The sequence below is a fragment of the Wyeomyia smithii genome, chromosome 3 (genome assembly GCF_029784165.1).
Source record: "Wyeomyia smithii strain HCP4-BCI-WySm-NY-G18 chromosome 3, ASM2978416v1, whole genome shotgun sequence".
In the NCBI taxonomy this organism is placed as follows: Eukaryota; Metazoa; Arthropoda; class Insecta; order Diptera; family Culicidae; genus Wyeomyia; species Wyeomyia smithii.
This window is the reverse complement of record NC_073696.1, coordinates 201,302,099-201,323,449: the sequence shown is the minus strand read 5'-3', so window position 1 is coordinate 201,323,449 and position 21,351 is coordinate 201,302,099. Positions and strand designations below refer to the sequence as shown.

Sequence of the window (21,351 nt, the reverse complement as noted above, 5' to 3'; positions counted from 1 at the left end):
TCGGAGCTAGCACTATGGTTCAGATACTTTGACCCGGAAGTACCCTGCAGACTACCGCTACCGTACGGACTGAAGATACCGCCCGAACCGAAGCCGGCCGCTGCCGCTGCAGCGAACGGTGACGTCCCGACCGCGTACGGACTACTACTGCTCAGATTGACAAAGTCGTCTAACGTTCCGTGATAAGACCGGTTCGGGGTCGCCTGGAAGCTGAACAACGATGTCGGCAGCGGGGGCGTTTTGGACTGGGCACTGCTGCCGAATAGAGCACCTACACCAGCGGTTGTTAAGGAGTTACCTGTATTCGAGTCACCGCCAGCCGGTAGATTATTGTTGGCAGTTTTGAGATCATTGTTGTTCAATGGAGTCGTCGAGCTGGAGCTGACGGTAGCGGCGGTTTCATTGGCAGCGGCCGTTGTTGACGTCGTTACCGACGGGGAAGCTAGCGAGGACGGGGTAGCTTCGGTGATGGCCACCGTCAGCGAACCAGACGCCGACGATCCGGAAAGGTTATTTAGGGAAGAATTTCCACTACTGCTATTGGTTGTGTTTAGGGAGGTGTTCTGTGATGAACTGGTGTTGTTAGTGTATGACTGGGAGGTAACGTGGTACAGCTGCATCTGCACCAGATGAATGAGATCGGATTCGGATTGCAGGCTTTGGATGGAGGAGCTGATTTTAGCGAGCAGAGCATGGACATCTCCGAAGAGATAGTCCAGCATTTTACCTGTTGTGAATAGGACTATTGCTTTTAGACAGGAGTACTCGGCCGAGTCTACGTGCAGCGCCTTCAGCTTTTCCACCTGTTCCTGGAATATCCGAATGTGGTCCATGAAAGCGACCACACGGTCGGCGGCCATAGGCGATGCGTGTAGACCGGCGGCTGCCAGCAGGGGTGCCACATGCAGGGGCATCGAACACTGGGAGGCGTTCAGTACAAACAGTTCAGACCACACTAATCGTAGCAACGCCACTTGATCGGTCACTTGGAGATCCGGAAAGAAGGGTATGTTTCGGGCCCATTCGACGGCGGAGAACAGTAACCGGGCTGCCAGCTCACAGATATTATCGATGCCCATAATGTTGTTGGTCTGCATGCACTGCCCGTACCGAGAAGTTGGGTACGGTTCCGCTCGGAGCAGTAGCGAGATGTAGGAACTAAGGTACGAGTGCCCATTGAATCCGGCGACGGCATCACCGTTTGGTATCGAGTACTGACCGTACGGGAGCCCTGGAGGTTGCGACGGCGGAACGCGACCTCGTTGCACAGCTAAAAATAAAAAGAGAAAAGAAAAAAAAACGAAATTAGATATTTTGTCAACGCATTTTTTAGAGGTTGTGAAATACTTGATTAACTAGGGACACAGTTGTCAGAATTGGAAATCGGCTCATTAGCAATACGGCCATGCTGAAACCGATTAACGTATGCAAAGTGTTTTTTTTTTTTCTTCGATCATCCTACACACCTCTAGGTTAAAGTGTGGCTTGTGATGCCATAGCGCGACAGCGCGATATTGTAATTCAATTTCATTTGCTTAGCCATCGATTTAAATATTCATATTCCGAGGGGTTTTTTGTTTTCCGTTTTTCATACACATCAACGAGACACTTAAGGACAGCGTCACTTCGGCGTGGGCAGGTCACCTCGCCGGTAGTACAAAAACAGAACATACACGAGCTGTATTATGTTGTAATTGTTAATCCACTCGATCCCGAACTAAGCTGGTGCAGCAAAAAGCTAACCTTCTATTATTGATGAATACTCGGTTGGTTAGTAGACAAGAGGAGAAAACAACAACAGCGCACAAAAAAAACGTTGATTAGCGACTAGCAAGAGGAACAGCAAGTTTGTGTTTTGCTGTCGGTCTTATCAGCTTGATAGGCTTAACTGTGGCCACCTAGCAGCCATGTTTGAACTTTGACAGAGCAGTGGGCAAATAGCGTGAGAAATCTGGTGAAGAACAACAGAGGTCATAACGCCGTGGACGCCACCGTTGACGTTTAGGCCAACCAAACAACTACCACCCGGCTGCTTGGATGAGTAATGATGTCAATAAAAATAAAACAAGACTCATCACACTTTTCACACCAGCTCGTTTTTGCGAAGACGTGGGTAAAAATGACAAGACTTTGTTGCTGGTATGTCCAAACCGGCCGGCGGTCAGCTTTCCCGAAGCAGGCTGATCAGCGAAATTATGTAAATTGCTCGGAAGAGAACATGGAATTAACAGAAGTTAACCGATTACCGCTGGTGAAGAGATCGAATCCGAGTGATTTGCCACAGCGAACAACGAGTTACCAAGAAGATGACGGCCGGCGGCTGGCGGCTGTGGTGGTCGCTTCTTTAAAAAGATGTAAAGCTGATGTAATGATGATGAATATATTTAGCAGAAATTGGCCGCTGGCGATATTCGGGGGAAATGGTAATTGAATAAAAATTGAAAAAACCGCAACACGATCTGATTCGGGCCAGCTGCGGCCGAGCAATGAGAAAACGGAACAACGGCGGCGGCTCAATTGTACGCTTTCGGGCGGCTGCGATGTAGCAAACATAAATCAGATAATTAAGCTTATTGCTTTTGTTTTCACGGCTTCACAGTCGACGATGTACTAGAGCGACGACGCAATGGGTTGGGTTTGGCCGGTAGTACTGGCCCCGGTACGAGCTGGGGTCCTGCACGGTGAAGTATCGTTGCGCTGTTAGCCCCCCGGCGGCTAATTCGTTATCTTCACCTCTGCGGATTAACGGAGGCTTGCCCGTACGGTGACTCGTTGATAGTTTAGTGTGGTAATCATCATCAGTACCGAGGGCTTCTATCGGTTTCTTTTTGTTTGGCGTTTTTTCTGTGCCACAAACGCTGTTAAGGATGCGAACAAACACATAGGTACACACAGCGACGGCCGGGGCGATGGATATTAATGCTATTTAAAACAAAATAAAATAGTCGATAAATCTTCGATTTTCGCCTTGGCGTTCAGCGCCCGGGCAGTACATGGACTAGGCGGCGCACGGCATTTTCCCACAAATCATGGCGGCACACGAGATGACGACTGCTGCTCCCGGGCAAGTCGAAAATAATCATTATCGTCGTTTAGAAGATTTTCACTCCTGCCAGGGCTGTTGCGATCGGAGGATCGCCGTTGTTTTCGAAAGCAAGACTAGTGATCGTTTGAACTTTCGGAATTTTTTCTTCCGTTTAGGAAAATTGCGTATCTAAATGTGTTGTTTTGATAATAAAGTAGACATCAAACGGTTCCTCAATTCAGCGCCGGGTTTATTTCGCTATGGTTACAGTAATTGCGACGGATTTACAGATTTGCTACTATGTAAGCAGGCGGCATTGAGCAGAGTCCATTTTACTTTTGAAAGATAATAGTCCATCGCATCGAATCATTTTAACCTCACTTTTCTGACCGATAGTGGTAGCTTTGTTTACGTCTTTTCATGATGGAACACAAGGCGTAGTGTGAATGCTGCTTAATTAATAACTCTTCGTACTGACGGAACTGGTGCATTTTTGTCACAATTGGGTCCTAAAGCTATATCAGTTTTTTTAAATCATTTAAAAAAGATGCATTCTCTAAACAAAACCTGATTTAAAAAAAATGATTAGAATTAGATGAACGGTATATGTGAGAACTGTCATTTAACACATTTCGAGCAGTTTTTTATTCTTCATTTAAAAATCGTTTTGTTCAGAAAATTACACTCCTTCAGCTGAGAAATAAAAATCAGTAAACCGTATAAAACTTTAGGAAACAACTGAAATGATCTTCTAAAATCGAAAACAAAACTGTTTCGTCCGAAGGTAAACAAAGTTATCATTATCTGCAGAGATGCCAGATGTGTTTAGAAAAATGTCTGCAATAACTCGAAAAACCGGAATAAATTGCTCGAGTTTTCAAAAAAACCTATCCGTAATTCGGAAAAATTTCGGTCGCGCTGTCAAAAGTCTGCAAAAATTTTCACTTATTTAAAAGAAGTCTGCGCAAATATAAGGAACCTCTGACATAAATATTTGCAGAATTTAATGAATATCTGTAAATACACTAAAGTCGCTTTTTACGCGGGGGATACATGCCGCGTAAAAAAAAAACCGCGTGAAAAAAAACCGCGTAAATTCCGGAATCCGCGTAAAAAAACCGCGTAAATTCCGGAATCCGCGTAAAAAGCCGCGTAAAAAGCGACCTTAGTGTATCTGCAAATCAATAGAAATCTGTACATGGACTCTAAAAATCTGCGTTTTGCATACAAATCTGCGCATTTGGTATCCCTGATTATCTGTACGAATGGCACGGAAACCGTGTGACTCTATATAAACTAGCAATACTCATAGGGAGAGACGAACTGTCAAAATTTGATAATGATACTACTGTACTGTACTAGATACTGATTGTAAGTTATTCGGATTTTTTTACATCTTACGAATATACCAAACAGACGGAAATAAATATATTCATAAATAAAATATTGGTATTTTTTAAAGTTTCATCATCATTCATTTTGCATCATTCTGTAGAGAAACTCTTGAACTTATGAAATCGATGTGATTTCAATTGATTCAGTGATGAGTTACAACTGTCTTTACAAACCAACATTTTGCTTCGAAGATTTACCAAGTGCAGAATATTTTCCGCTATAAATATCAGCATATATTCATGCAATTCGACTCAACAATACCTTGCTATTATTTAAACTTCGTATATTTGATTTAGTTCCGTAACAATTCAGTTCCAATTAAATTTAAATAAATTTCAGTGCAGTGCACAGTGGGGAATCGCTGGCCATCAGCCAAAAATTTTTTTTTTTCGTTAGCTGTTTCATAATGTTTTTCCTTTATTGCTATAACATTCAAGTGTCTAAATCCAAAATTTGGACGCAATATAATGAAATCTGAATTGTTTATGATTTTTCAAAGCTTGACGAACTGACGTTTTTTTTCTTTTGTTTGAAAAAAAGTACATTACTTTGAAACGCTCTGTAGCTTCAATGATAGCTTGGATTTTTTTGACGTCAAAGGAAAAGTTGTTGTAAATATTGTGCAAAACAAACCCTTTTCATTAGATATTGTAAAATTTGGTTATAGTAGGCCTGACACTGAAAAAAATTAAAAAAAAACGTGATTTTTTGTAGAAAAGTAGCTTAAAAGTTTAGTTGCCGCAGTTTGCCACGGTTGTGACTGCATTCAAAATTTAGGTAAAAACGTAAGCTTTCAAGTGCATATTGTCCGATTTAGCGCAAAACTGCACAAATTGTCACTTCAGTGAAAAAAGCGATAGCAGATTTTTTAGTTTTTATTTTTGAAGTTGAGATTTCATCCAGGAATAATTTTAATCATAACCATGATACCCCATTAATGAAAATTTATGATATCGTATTCAATCTGTAAGGATAAATATAAATTTGGACAAAAATCACAAAATTTATCAATGGAAAGTTAAAAAATAAGCGTTAAACAAAGAAACAGTAAACAAATCTTTATGAAATTTTAATTATGTCAAATTCTATCACTTTCTGCAAATTTAAAACAATATTAAAAACATTCAGCCCTTTTCAATTTATGATCATGAAATTCGCTAAGCTGATTGAAGTGTTAAATACTAGCAGCAAATTCATACCATAAAACTCCGGCTAACAATAGCCCGTTTGAAGATTACTTTTGCTTCGCACTCGTTCGCATACAAAAGTAAAGCACACATTTTGCTTTATGAGAAAAAAACAAAGAACAGTCGCCGTTGTGTCATTCCAGTGTCTTGGTTTTCGAATTCATAAATTCGTTGAATTTTATTATGGAGCCTTCAACTTCAGCGGCACCACCTAATTCAATGTCTAGCAAGTTGTCAATTCATGGTGTTATACATATATTCAAATGTCCTCTTTCAACCATAGAAACCGGATTAGGAAGATAACATATATATGAAATAATGAAACATCGAAAATCACTAATGAAAATTGCAGCGGAAGACATTTTTCTTGCTGATAACTATAATGAACTTCAAATTTTCTGAAAACAATTCAACGCATGATTTAAGCGATCACAGCGGAAGATGATGATGATGATGATGACTTTTTCAATTTGTAATTAGTTTGTATTACTTATGTTGTTTTAGTTTATTTAAAAATATAAATGTATTTAGGCAAAATTTGTTTAATTCCAGGGGTCGTTTTTTAAATGGGGACTACGCCCAGTGGCACTACTTGGAGTCAAAGATCATATAATTCTAAAAAAAAGGAAAAAAGTGCCAAAAAATATTAAAAATTGGGTTTCGTGTTTTTTGGACGGCCCAAACAAAAAAAGGATGCCAAATTCGTGTTCAGTGCCCCAATTACAGTTTAATTCACTTGATTTTTAGTTTAGTTTAGTTCAGTTTCAGTTCAGTTTTGCATTAGTTTCCACTCAGCTTCTTTAGTTTCTGTTAAGTATCAATTCAATTCAAGTTTAGTTTCAGTTCCAGTTCAATTCTGTTCTAGTTCAGGTTCAGATCTGTTTTAATTCAGTTGCAGTTCATTTTTATGTCAGTTTTAGTTCTTTATAAGTTCAGTTCTAGGTCAGTTTTAGTTTAGTTGCAGTTTAGTTTCAGTTCAGTTATAGTTAAGTTTCAGTCAAGTTTTAGTTTTGTTTTGGTTCAGTTTTTCACTAGTTTCTAATCAGCTTCAGATAAGTTTTTGTACAGTATCAGATAAATTTCAGTTCAGTTTCAGTTAATTTGCATTTCAGTTTCAGTTTAAGTTCAGGTTCGGTTCAGTCTCAATCCAGTTGCATTTTAGTTGCAGTTCAGTTTACTTTCAGATCATTCTCAATTCAGTTTTAGTTTATTTTAAGTTTTATGTGGTCCCCGTGGTTCGGTGGTTAGCGATGTCGGTCGGCTAGCTCTCCCACACGGTTGTGATATCAGGTTCGATTCCCGATCAGGTCGAGGAACTTTTCGAGCTGAAAATTTTCTCGACTCAGCACTGGGGCACGTTGTATCGTTGTACTTATCCTACAACATGCAAAATGTGCTGAAACAATATCGATAACGAATTTCCTCAACTAATCTACTTGATCGAGACCGCATTAGCCCCCAGGCTAGCGTGCCATATTGTTGTTGTTATTTTAAGTTCAGTTCAAGTACATTTTCAGTTCAGTCTCTGGGCAGTTACAGTTTAGTTTCAGTTAAGTTTCAGTTTCAGTTTAGTTTAAGTTCTGTTTCAGTTAAATTTCAGTTCAGATTTAGATCTGTTTTAGTTCAACTGTTTAGTTTTGGTTCAGTTTCAGTTTCAGTTCAGCTCCAGTTCAGTTTTGCTTTAGTTTCCATTCAGTTTTTGATTAGTTCCAGTTTCCATTTCAGTTCAGTTTCAGTTTGATTTCAACTCAGCTCCAGTTCAGCTTCAGTTCAGTTTCAATTCAGCTTCGGTTCCATTTTATGTCAATTTTAGTTCAGTTCCAGGTCAGTTTTAATTCAGTTGTAGTTCAGTTCCAGATCAGTTCGAATTCAGATTCAGTTAATCTTCAGTTCAGTTTCAGTTGAGGTTCAATTCAGTTTCAGATCAGTTTCAGTTCAGTTTCAGTTATGTTTTAGTTCAGTTTTAGTTCAGTTTCAGTTCGGTTTAAGTTCAGTTTCAGTTCGGTTTAAGTTCGGTTTCAGTTCAGTTTCAGTTCAGTTTTAGTTCATTTTCAGTTTAGTTTCAGTTTAGATTTAGTTCAGCTCCAGTTCAGTTTCAGTTTAGTTTTGATTTAGTTTCCACTCAGTTTTAGATTAGTTTCAGTTTCAATTTAAATTTCAGTTTCAGTTCAACTTTATGTCAATATGAGTTCAGTTTCAACTCAGTTTCAATTAACCTTCAGATTAGTTTCAGTTGAGGTTCAATTCAGTTCCAGATCAGTTTCAGTTCAGCTTTAGCTCAGTGTAAGTTCAGCTTCAGTTCAGTTTCAGTTCAGTTTAAGTTCAGTTTCAGTTCGGTTTCAGCTCAGTTTTAGTTCAGTTTCAGCCCAGTTTCAGTTCAGTTTCAGTTCAGCTTCAGTTCATTTACAGTTCAGTTTCAGTCAGTTTTAGTTAAGTTTTAGTTTAGTTTCAGTTAACATTTAATTAAGTTTCAGTTGTGGTTCAATTTATTTTCAGATTCAGTTTCTTTTCAGTTTCGCCTCAGTTTCAATTTTATTTCAACTCATTTCCAGTTCAGTTGCAGTTCAGTATAAGTACAGTAACTAACCTAGAAATGAATTGAAACTAAACTGCTCGAAAATTTTCTCTAAACATAGATCCGGCATCGCCTTCCACTGGGACAAACTTTTCCATTCTGGTCGCTTTGAAAATGCTTTCTTGCAACAGTAGTTTCCTTCATCCTGCTTGTTTTTATCACCACACCAGATAGGCATTCCCAGCAGCATTGCCACTGAATGCGGAAGCATCAAGAAATGGTGTGCAGTGGGTGAGCAGGTGAACCATTTCATTCGAGATCGAGAGCACCACAATCGTGGAGGCGGGGGGTTGGGGTTTTTTAAGATAATGTCTTTGCAGACAGCAAACGGTCGTTACGAAGCTAATGTACTCTGCGCTATTCTTAGCATAATGAGTCGTGCTTATCTTCCCTCCCGCTCTCCTATGCTGTGACTACTTAGCGCTCATTAGGGTGAGGTTGTTTTCCTCCAGATCGCAACAACAGCCACCATTGTTTAAACCCCTGAAGCTGCGTGGCATCTGTTCAGAAAGCATTCCGATAAGTTTAAGTACTGTTTTAATGTCAGTATCGAGCCCAAGTGTTCGTGTAAAGTGTACTGCAAGCCGCACCGAATTGATTGAAATCACGTCCATGACCCTAAAACAAGCCCTAGTTAGTGCGTGGTCCGACAGGTCCGTGAGATGATGGTACTGCTAAATTGCTATAAATAATATCAATTTCATAACCACCACTACGGTTATCTGCGCACAGGGTAACAACAATTCTGCGGTTCTTTCAATTCCACTAGGGATGAGGCGCGCAAAAACAGTGTGATTCCGATTATGGCACATTTTCACTCGGCTTTTGGATTGCACCTTCCATTACCGCGCACTTATTGTATGTGTGTGTGAGTGAGTGTATGTGTGATTGGGAAATTTGAATTATCCGTCAAGTTATTACCGGGACGACTTGCAGTCTGGCCTGATCGATCGACCTGCCGTCGATTCCGGTAAGTAGGGAGTAAATTCAATCTCCATCGGATTGCGGGATAATGATATCGCACCACAACCGACCGGCCCTGGTTCGGACTTGCGATGCAAATTGGAATTAACCCAATCAGTGTAAAGGTGCGAAATGGATGTTATCGATACTGGCCAGCATCACGTTTATTGGTCGTTATTTTTTGCGATCATTACGCGTCGTCCTACTACAATGTTGTTCGCTTTGAAATGCTGATTGATGAGCCGATGGATGCTACGCCATTTTCACAGTTTCGTTCCCAATTCGATTGGTGATAAAATGTTTCCCAGATCCATTACGTCCAAATTAGGACCACGACATTGGAAGCAGCTTCGGGTCAAACTTCCTCTTAGTTTTTTTTTCACGGTGATCTACCAGAACGTGTCGCGACGACGTCACGATTGCACGAAAAAAGGCAAAAGCAAAATCAGTTTCTAGCTGTACTCTTTCTCTCTCGCTCACTCTGTGCCCACTGCTGAGCTGTCAATCTTAATGAATTCCACCCCTGCGCTGCCGCCAGGGGCGCCACCTGTCCGCGTGGAACAACGGCAATCTCACGCCGCACCGCGGACGGGAATTGTCGTTATCCGATTTGTACCGACATGAGTCCTGCCAAAGTTCGTGTCGTTCGCGAATCAGTTTGGGCTTGTTTGAACAAATTAAAAGAAAGGCGAATGGGTTCCGCCCTCCGGTTCGGCCCCTCCGTTTCAAAGCGTTGTTGCAAGCGAAAGGTCGAATAAAGTAAATAAAATAAAGCACATGAATCTTGATCCCGCTCCGTCTCGGATCGAGCGAGGAGCTGCTGCTGCTGCGGCAGCGGCAGCCAGAGCCCGGAGTCCAGAGATGAAGATTTCAGCTGTTTGGCTTGAAGCTAATTTCGTGAGTTTCGAGTTTATCCGGACCTCAGAAATAATTAATTATTTGCCGGTATTCAAGTCCATCTCGTTCGCGAACCGTACCGTATATTCCGTGCCGTCGCGTCGGTTGGCGTGATTGTTGTGGTGCACTCAATCTGCCGTTGCCAGTCTCGCCACACTCGCGGCACAGAGACCAAACCGGACAGAGATGTTAAAACAAATACGCCTTTGGGGTCCACTCGTCGTGGTGGCTACTCGGGAGCGAACCCATCACGAGCTGTCAAACTGGTTTCGACTACTTTACCATATCCATAGTAGTGCCGCCTCGTGGCAAAAGCGAGCACCTGTTACAGTGCGAAATTTATCTCTTTGGGTACGCACACGAGCCAAAAGGTTAGCACCCGGAGGCGCAACAATTTAAAATATTTTATACAAAAAAACGAGTGTTGGCCGCTTATCTAAATCAGCTGTCCGCACTGATAGTGTCGCGCGGAATTATAATTTATTCATTTTCAATTGAGCACCAATTGCGGCCGGAACTTCCCCGGCGATGGTTGTTTCCTGCGGTCTGGATTCCTGCTTCCTGCTTGGCCGAGCTGCCTTTTTGTGTGTCGCTGCTTTTCGACAGCCGAAACTTTTTATCGCGATGAAATGATTCTTTTCAGCGTTTTTTTTTCAGGTTTTTTTTTGTCGATCGAATAGAAGGGAATGGGAGCCTCATGTAACAACACCTCGTGGTGTTATCTCTGAGCGAGCGTAAAAAGTTCAGCATTTTTTAACTGGAAACAATGTCGGCACTGTAGCGCACTGCATTCCGGCTCGCTACGTGTCCATTGCACCAAACGACACAGTGCTGGGAACTCACTCGCTGCATTTATCTGCCGCAGTGTCAACGCACACAGTAGTGGAGGAAGCGGGGGGAGCACGAGCTCGCTTCATCAATTCCTCACAAATTCAATAAAATATTTAAATTTTATCGTGATTTCTACCCGGTTTCGTTTTTTTTCGTTCTGTGTGTGAGCTGGCTGCTTCTAGGGGCTCGTGCAGTGTCACGTGCTGTGTATTATTCAATTTGCTTGCTGTGGTTTTTCTGGATTGTGCTAGTAGCTGCTACCACTGTCTACATACTAGTAAGCTTTCCCATCTCCCGGTTAGAGTTCGATGCAGGAGGGACATTACTCAAAGCGGGAGAAGCTGCGGGTAAACGTTTAATGACGTGAAACAGTATCAGTTATGGGTTGAAATTACAAAAAAAAAGTCTGGCTTGTGATGTTGAATACGTTTGATATTTGGAGAGTGTAATTAAAATTGGGGTATGCTACATCTATTTATCTTGTATTAAGAAAGTAATTGCGGTACGTTTTTATGCATTCATATTTCAAGCGAATGTTGAATGTTTTTCGAATGTCAATCGCTTACAGAGTTAATCACTGGTTTGTAAAAACGAAAAGAAATTTTTGTTATAGATAATAAGAACGAAAAGAAAGCAAATTTCAACCACAGTCTAATTCGTTAGTTGAATACTATGAAACGGGGTGAAATCGATCTGTGGAGTGAAGTTGATCATCTAAAAATTTGTGAAAAAGTGTACTATTCAAAAGATACTGCTCTTACAACACTAAATAATGTTTGAGTGTCGTCAAATTTTTTTTTTTACGAAATTCGCATACCTGTCAAAATTATCTCTTGGAATGCCCGAGGCAATTTTAAATATTATCGTAAACTTTCTCTACTCTGCTTAACACTCAATCAAATTTGATTGAACAAGTTTCGAAATGATACAAATTTATTGAAATTATCACTTATTCGGGGTATATTACGTTCTACTTGGGAAACTTAGTAAAGATTGATAAAGGTCCAAATATAGAATTTTCAACCATGATAGTTCTATATCATTAATAAATGTAATACTGACAATTTTCCAGGAAATAAACAATATTAATTCTGGAGCAAATTGTTGAACTTGTGCAACAAATCAAATTGAAGTCGGTCGAACAATGATTAATTGAGAGCTTAATTGGTAAATTTCATCTCGAGTGCCAAAGTAAAAGATTTTCATCTGAAATATTGTTATTATTCTGCACGAAAAGTTTGTCAACTTTTCACACTTGGAGCCTCGAGTTGATGGTTCACTTGAAATATTTGGCTTCACTCTTTGCGTGTCTGTTTTTAATACCGTATGTAACTAATACTATCAAAATTGATGCATCGCTACCAAAATGTCAGAATAAGCATTCCTACTGGCTACTAACACAAAACAATAACGCAAATTAAATCAAAAGTGCCGAGTAAAACTACAGGCATTAACAAATAACTTCTGTTTCATAGGTTCACATCAGACTGCAAAATATTATTCTGCAACAGAGATGCGAGATGTTTTTGACAGATGTCTGCTCGAATCTCGGAAAAAGCTGCTCAAAATCGAACAATTTGTGCCCGCACAGAAAAAAAGTGGAAACTGGATTGTACGCAGGGAAGGAGAAGCTGTTCTCCCCTTGAAGGGCAGCTTTTTTGAGCGTATGTTCCCATGTCCGGGATTTCTCGAACAGCGAATGATCCGGAGCGAACTATAAAATCCGGTGTCTCGCCAGCTACACCCAAGATGGTATCTCCGTAGCGAAACTAGGCATCCATAGCCCTACTTAGATAGCTTGCTGGGAAATGAAACACTTCGATCACCAAAAATTAAATAAGAACCGGAACAACCGGGCATGACCTAGACTAAAAAATAAGAACGACGATTCGGAGCTCGGTACATTGAATTGAGTCCTAAAGTTTTACACGGATTTCTAATTTTTATATATCAGCTGAAAGAGGGCTATTTTCTGAGAAAAACGTGATTTTTGAAAAATGTTCATCGTTTTCGTTCGATTTTTGAATGAAGAATAAAAAACTGCTCGAAATGCCTCAAATGACAGTTCTTCCATATACCGTACATGGGCGAAATGTCAATTAAGACCTTTCGAGCAGTTTTTTTATTCTTCATTCAAAAATCGAAGGAAAACGATAAACATTTTTTAAAAATTACGTTTTGCTCAGAAAACACGGCTTTTTCGAATGATATATAAAAACTGGTTAGGACACAATTGCAGATAACTGAATGTCTCGAGTAGCAACTAGATCACAACGACCTCATTACGCTTCAGGAGCTTTGCCGGAAAGAAGAGATAGCCAGAGAATTTGTGTCCGCAGGGCATACTACTACCAGAGCGGCGGCACCACCAACGAGCTGGGTACCGACTAGATAGAACGCAGAGTCGTGTAATAAAATGGCAAGCGATCAGTGATAGGTTGTGTATGTTTAGAATGAAAAGCTGGTTCTATAAGTGCATCATCCTCAACGTGCACTGCTCTCACGAAGGAGGACCCGATGTAGGAGAGAGAAGTTTCGTTTTACGTGTAGCTGGAGAAACTCTACGACAGCTGCTTGCGTCAAGACATCAAGACCGTCATCGAGGACATTAACGCTCGGATCGGAAGGGAAGAAATGTACAAACTGGCGATTGGCTCGCACAAACTGCACACCGAGACTAACGACAACGGCCAGCGATGCGTTAACTTTGCAGCTTTCCAAGAATTGGTAGTCCGAATATGCTCTATCCCCGCAAAGACATCCACAAAACCACTTGACGATCACATGCCCGACGTACAGCATATAACCCAATTGAACATGCACTCATCGAAGGTCAGCGTACCAGCGTACGCACCAATCGCGGTGCGGAAATTGATTCGGACCACTACCTAGTAGCGATATTCTAGTGCTCGAAACAGTCAAGCGGCTCAACATCAAGCAGCTCCGGGACTCTCAGATTGTGGAGGAATACACGCATCGAAGCGTTACTACCCACATTCAACGAGTCCAAGTAAAAATGGGCCTAAAACGACATGACTACGATTCTCAAACGAAAGAAGTACCAGCAAGAGAATCGTGAATATGAGGAGCTTGAAAAGCTGTCCCGTTATAGTGATACACGGAAGTCTTACGCACCACAAGTCGACATGTGCAGAAGTGGAACATGAACTGACCTAGGAGCACCAGAATTAGATGAGCGAGTACCTACTTTAACGAGGAGACTTATGCCCGACTGAAAGCCGAAGCCAGACAAATCGGACGGAAGATAAATTCGCCAAAAACGAAATACATGCGAGCGAGAGGCTCCGAAGAGAACAGCATCAGTTTTCCAACTCAAGTCTCTGTGATCGTCGTCCACGGGTGCTTGAGGTGGTCGACGAGTTCGTGTATTTGGAGTCACTGGTGACCAACAACAGTAACACCAGCAAAGAGATCCAGAGAAATTTCCAAGCTGAAAATTGTGCTTACTTTTTACTTCGGAAGACGTTTCGATCATATTTTGTGCGACGACACATGAAATTGACGCTGTACAAAGCCCTTAAAAGATCGGTAGTCCTCTATGGTATCGAGACAGCAACGCTTCTCGCGGAGGACTTGTACATCCTTGGAGTTTTTGAACATAGGGAGCTGCGGATTATCTACGGGGATGACTGGCAACAAGGCCAAGTCAGTGTTGTGCGCGTTCTGCCTCAACATAAAATTTTAGTGATAAAGGCTGTTTCCCGCATAATAATAATGAGTTAATTGGTGAAACCGCAAAGTTCCGGATCCCCTGATATCTTGAAAAGTGAAATAGAGCATCAACGGACCGCTTTGTGCAGGATAAGTATCGTTATATTTTAGAAGTGTTTGTTTTTTTTCTGAGGATCACTTGAACCAGCCACAAAACTCATTGACCAAGAAGTAAAATTTCATACGCTCGCAGCGCCACCGCCATACGGTGGCGGGTAAACGAATCAGCTGCCATCCAAAAGTTGGGCAGATTCGAATCTGTACACTAATAGCGAAGAATTTCTTCAAGGAGAAGTTGGTAATTTCGTTCTTAACTGTATTAAAGACATCAATTATTATTTTAATACGAGCCACTAATGTAAATTAGTCTGGAAGTGTGAATTCAATGTTATGTCCAATAGATATAACAATGTATTCATGCTGGGCTTAGTGTTTATGAAGGCGATTTCGGAATGTACGTGAATTACCAGGCATTCTTGAAATTGGTCGTTGGATGAACACTAAAGCTGTCACCTTTCATCTCCAGGGCTTAAAATATTTGCATCATGATATTATGTAATATATTAAAAAAATAAAGTATTAATCAGCTTCAAATAGAAATAGATGCAGATAGGTTTTTTCCATAAAAGCACTGCCGGCCAGTGGGAGATGAATTGTAAACATACACACACACACATAAGGTGTTGCGGTGTAGTACATACCACCTCGACATAGAATGGTGAAAGCGCATGAACCATGAGCGCTGCCTGGGAGGTTCCAAGTATACACTTGGCAAAAGTTAATGGGCTGCGGCAGACTGGTCACACTGTGTTGATGCCGAATGACAACCCTGTGAAATCACTTTTCTTTAGCAACCTTTAGCAATTAGTCATTGAATATACTTTCAAAGTTTAAGTGTATTTGTAGTATCTTCCTCACAAAAATAGGTGGTAAATTTTTAAATAAGTTGAAAAATTGCGTGGAAAAATCTAAAAATGCAGATTTATACTCAAATAACTCATCATGTTTTAGTGATATTAGTAAAAACTTGAATATATTTTGAAAGCTCTGTTTATCTTCTTTCCAAAACAGCCGAAATATTGAAAATCGGTCGAGAAATGACTGAGTTTTAAAAAAAAAATCTGCGTTGAAGTCCAAAAAACCCGTTTTTTGACCATAACTTCAGATTTTAGGGGTGTTTGGAAAATTTCTAGTATGAGCGAATGTTACACTCAACAAGACCTATAACCTACACTAGGTCACTTCAGAAGTTCTTGCATTTTTTTTATTTGTAGCGCAGTGTTATTAGAGAAAACCTCAGCTTTATGTTTAGTTTAACCTTTTTGGCAACACTGGCAGATTTTTTTTCGAATAATAAGGATATTTCACTAGGGTAAGTTGAGGGCGTACAAAATAATAAGAACCCACCTGATACGTGATATGTGAAGTATGTATCAGAATTAATCCGGACACCTTCAAATCAGCTTACTTTGATTTGTTTTGACATTTCGCAAACAGTGTTCAAAATGTCGACGAACGAAAAGACGAACGGATTTCATACAGCCGCACAGTGCGTTGAGCCATAGACAAAAATCGTTTTCCTTTCATTTTTATTTGGATGCACCAAGTACCCAGAAGTGTTCACAGATATCTCCTGGGTTGTGAACAAGTATTGGTCAGCTTTGGGAAGCATCACAAATACTAATATAAACATAGAAAGCGTCAGCGTCCAGAGCAATCATTAGTTTCACATTTCGTGCTAAATTGTCGCGCGTTTTCTAAACGTTGGTAAAACTTAATTAATTCCAATAACACAAAATGGAAAATAACAACCAAGGTTAGTGCAATATATTTCATTGATAGGGAGACTTGGTTTCGATTGCGTGTATGATTAATCGGTATGGTAAGTTGGTGAAGGTATTAATCCTTAAAAAAAGGGGAACTCAAACTTTCGTTAGCGTTATAAAAAAAGTTCCACCGAGTTCCTCTCTAAAACCTTAGATTATTGAAACATAGATATCCAACTCAACCAACAATACGGGCAACAAAAATGTGGCGCCCCTTCGAGTATGATGGCGGTTGGGTGAACTACATTTAATGAGCACACACAGAAAAATATTAAGGTAATTGCTATCTTTTTAGGCTTGGTCAGATTTGTGCGGTGTTTTTAACAGACTAATCTAGATGGTCTAGATAATAACAATAATTTATCACAACAGGACTAAAATAAATGTCACTGTGTGAGATGACCATGATATAAATTATTTATTTTGATGATAGTATGACTAATCGTTCATAGTCGTTTCAACAATATGTTTTTAGGCATAACCGAAGATGACTAGTACACAATCATTACTCTTGCAGTATGCAGCGGACACGAGTTTCGCTACGCGTGAACGAAAATTGAACTAATTTGTATACTGTTAATTTGGTGATGACGACAAGGTGGTGAAAGGTGAAGCATGTTTTTCAATATCATTGTATGGTCCTATCATCTAAATTTCAATATCCTTATACGATATTGCCATCTTGTTTTTGTTTTCATCTAGCGGATTGAGCATGATAAATCGATTTTGCTAATAATCACAGTTTTAAGGTCATCAGATGGCACCGTTATAAAGGTGTTGCAAGCAAAATGTATGAAGTCAGGAATCTTGCTCTAGTCATCATTAGCATAACTCATTTGTTGTTTGTACCAATTTTAATAGTCGATTGAGAACCAAATCATCTAGATTATATTGTAAAGTCGATTGAAAACCGCCGTACAAATCTGATTGAAAGTAACATGATTTTTTTCTGGGCGTGAGAATCTGGTCAAGCTCACTACTGAAATGATAAGGAATACCATGATATTTTTCCTAGTGGATATGCTTTAGTTCACCCAACGGCCTACAGATGGCAAGTTCAGAGTGTTGCCTTGAGATTATATGCAGCGAAGCCCAACTTGGATATCTATGTCTCTTTAGTCTATGCTAAAACATACATCAAAAGTTTGCTTGAAGTGTCCTCTACAAAATATATAAAAATTAGCTGCAACTTCTTGCAACTCTGAGAGATTTTTTATTTTTCGTAAGTCAATGCTGATCGCTCGTGAAGCGGCAGATATTTGAAAACTGGTTTAACTGCAATGCAAGCAAAAGAACATCATGTTTATTTCGATATTGTCTCTACCAGAAGACACAGTTGAGCATGTTTATGAAAATTTGCACAAGTTTTCTGCTGCATATTGTCCGAAATTGAACTCGAAATGAAAGAAATGCAATAGAATAAAAAGTATTTGATGAAAAAGCATGAAATTTGGTTGGAGTCACCGCTTGCTCTTCCTCGATTCGGTGAGAATAATAATTGTGAATACAACCACATTTATTCTCGTGGGCGTCCTCAGAAACTTTTTGGAAGCTGTTCAACCAGAATTAAAAAACGGCTGAGCTCGTTGAAAATAACTCCCCAAAAGAATTAGTATTTGCTGCTACCGTTTCGAACAACTATTCCAATTCGTCTGAAGATTGACTTGATAATATAATATGCATCATGAATAATTTTAAATTGTTTTTTACTCTGGTAATTAAATATATAAAAAATAATAAAAGTAATACGTAAAAGAATACCTTAAACAAATCTTTTTTTTTTCGTTATAATTGCGCATAAGTCACTTTTGCAATTATGTAAAAGTAAGTAAAACATAGAAACCGCAGTTTTCGTTACAATGTACAACTTTTACAAAGAGATTAACGGTTTCGGGTATAGGATGAGTACGTTGGCGTTTGGGACAGTTTTGTGATTTAGTGTATTACATAAGACCTTTATGCATTTAGTAGCTCTGAAGGTAATGAATGACTTTACTTGTTACATCAACATGTTTTATCGACAGAATCGTGTAGTTTTGATTTTTGTCCCGTCTTACCCTACATTCAACGCACTGTGAGCCGTTCTAAAAGTCCTTACTTCTCGTTACGTGAACTCGCTAGAATAATTAATTTGCCCAAAACTACAGTCTACGATGTGTTGAAAAGGATTTCTGAACGTTTGAGTGTCGGAAAGTTAACAAAAAAGCGTTCCGGTTTGAAGTTTTGCAAAGTCAAGTCCCTAATCGCGACGATAAGCAGAATCAAATACGCAAAAATACGTGCTCGAAAAGTGTGTGCTTCCGAACATGCATGCTTAAGCAGATTATGGATCACGATAGTCGTTTAGATGAACTGTAAACCAATAACGGCTACAATTTTTTGCTCGATTAAACACCTGTAGCATACAGTTAAAACAATTAGCATTCAAGCAGCCGCAAGCGCCTCCGCCGAAACCCTTCCCTTAGTGGAGGCGCACGGCTAATCGTAGATGAAAGAAAAATCATTCCCATAATTGCTTTCAACCACTCGGGAAACGGGAAGCAGAGCGTAGAGTCGAGTGGCGCAATTGGCGCATTTCCTACAATCGCCAGAGCGTTTGCCCCACTCGTGGCTTTTCCTAATATATTAGCTGTCGGCTAGATAAAAATGAGCCACTATTTGTCTCTGCGCTCTGGCTCAGTCTCATATGTATATGCACGCGCTCGCTATCGCCGGGGAAAATTCTGTATGCACATGAGCCACCGCATGATCGGTGCATATTTCTTCTCTTCATGATGCCATCCGCGGCTGCACCCGGGAGAAGGGTTTTCTCGGAATTGGCCTGACGGTCGGAAAGCTGCACTGCACGCCGTTGGTGCTGGTGCTGAAATATTATAAATTTAAATTTAATTTGCATAGAATCATTCAAACGGGTTCCCTTTCACTTCACCCGGTTTGCTTTCTCGATAGGGGTGAAGGGATCTACTACGTACGAAAACAAACGATACTGCCGTTTCTTTTCTTTACTACTATTTGCTTTATTTATTGTTAGGTTGTAAATATTCCACCAATGCGAAGCCGGGATGAACCGCGTAATCTGAGCGTCCGAGTACGTGTCGATTTTTGGTTTGACACTCGATATTATACACCGCTTCCTGCGCCCCGCAATTCCCAAGGATCAGACACAACTCGGCCGGCGGGGGTGAAAAATGACTTAATCATTATTATTATTTTCCGGGTTATCGCTCGGTTGATTAATGGGTATGACGCGTTGACCCGTTGGGTCGCGACCGATCTAATGAATTTGTTTGTTTACCCATGCGGCAGCGAGTGTAAATTTGTGCGAAGTTATGCAACTGGTTTGGAGGCTGCGTTGGTATTCGTCCACGCAACGAAACCGGCACGATTTGCTTTCTTTGGAGCATTGAATTATGCATATGCAATTTCACACGGTCGGCGTAAGTTTGCTTATCCATGTGCGCGATAAGGTGAAGTGCCAAAATTTTGAGGTAGAGTTGCAACAATGGGTTCATTTGCGACTGGGTGCCAGAGAAGGTGCGGCTGGAAGTTTTCCATTTCCGAAATATCTTTACCTCGGAAATATTAGTAACTTTTTATGTCAGGCGAGGAATAGCAAAGTACCACGCACAAATTAAATAGCATTTTTTAATATAGGAACACCCTATTGGAAACTTGAACGGTTCCCCGAGCGACGAAATCATACCCAACGATGTAACGCCGCGGCAAAAAAATAATATAATTTATTTTTAATCTGATACATAATAATGTTAATCTTATAAACTCAACACGATATTTGATACTCTCTCGCGTTCTTTCGGAGCCACACCACGACGAGGTTGCCGAAAGCCGACACATGGACACGGCACGGGCTGTACCCAGGATTCAACATCTCTTCCCGCAGCGGCGCTCGGTTCGCTTCTACCATCGTCGTCAATGACCGTCCCGTGTAAGGCAACTGCAACATATTGTTCGGTATGCGAGCTCGACTGTTACATTACCACTATTTTTTATATGTGGAACCTTTGTTTTCGTTGCTTTGTGGCACTGCGTGGAAGGTGGTGCAATCAGTTTTAATTGCGCATGAAAATCGAACAGGAAATTGATTAAACGAAAGATGTTTGTTCTAATTGTTGCACCTACAGAGGGCGTAACCTCGTCATCAACCAGGCTTACTTAGAACATAGTAGTTTATCACATATACAATCGCCGAAAGGTTTCTCGTCACTGTTAGGAAAATGCAACGCGTCTCTTCGGAGAATCTGTTCTCCACTCCGAAACAGCAGCCAGAGCCACCAGCCACCCAGTTTCTATTTCATGTTAAGCAATCGGGCTTTCCGTTGTGCGGTAATTTTTCTCGTGTGGATGGACCTTATCAGCGGCGAAAATCACCACTTCTGCATCTTCCTGCACTGCAGTGACTCAACACACTCCAGTTTACTTTCCAGTCGAACTGCCAGCGAGCAAAGTTCTGCGCGCAGGATTCATCGTGTTGTTTCCGTGTAAATCTAGCCGTAAATTCAATTTTCTATCACGGTTTTGCCACTATAAAATAAACGGTTCCGATTTGCAAGGAGGATCATCTATCCTCTGCCTCGATGATCAGCACGGATAGACTGGCAGACGGAGCAAGTGCGATACAGAAAATTGTTTTGCCATTGCTTCTTCGTACGGTTTTGTGTCTGCTAAGTCCTGTGAATAGCGAGAAGAAATCCACTGAAATTGGTTGATGAAGAGTAGTCCAGACTAGACAGCTAGACGATCGTTTCATCCAAGGTATAGACCCAAATTCAGGGTTGTGTCTAATTGATTAGAAGGGCCGGTACGATGAGAATATTTTACAATCACTTAATTGACTTTGGTTCAGCTTAAAAAGTTAACCTAATTTTGTTCTCTAACTTCTCAGCATAACCCATAATGCAC

At 40.5% G+C, this 21,351-nt stretch overlaps 1 protein-coding gene across 4 annotated transcripts in view; it reads right to left on the bottom strand.

Annotated features, from left to right (window-relative positions):
• LOC129727836 (nuclear receptor subfamily 2 group F member 1-B) overlaps positions 1-21,351 on the bottom strand; it is a 155,807-nt gene that overhangs the window by 77,066 nt on the left and 57,390 nt on the right. For all 4 annotated transcript variants that reach the window (XM_055686049.1, XM_055686050.1, XM_055686051.1 and 1 more), the window contains one exon: positions 728-1,270. In XM_055686049.1, the coding sequence (XP_055542024.1) occupies positions 728-1,270 (543 nt within the window). The remainder of the gene's footprint in view (positions 1-727; positions 1,271-21,351) is intronic.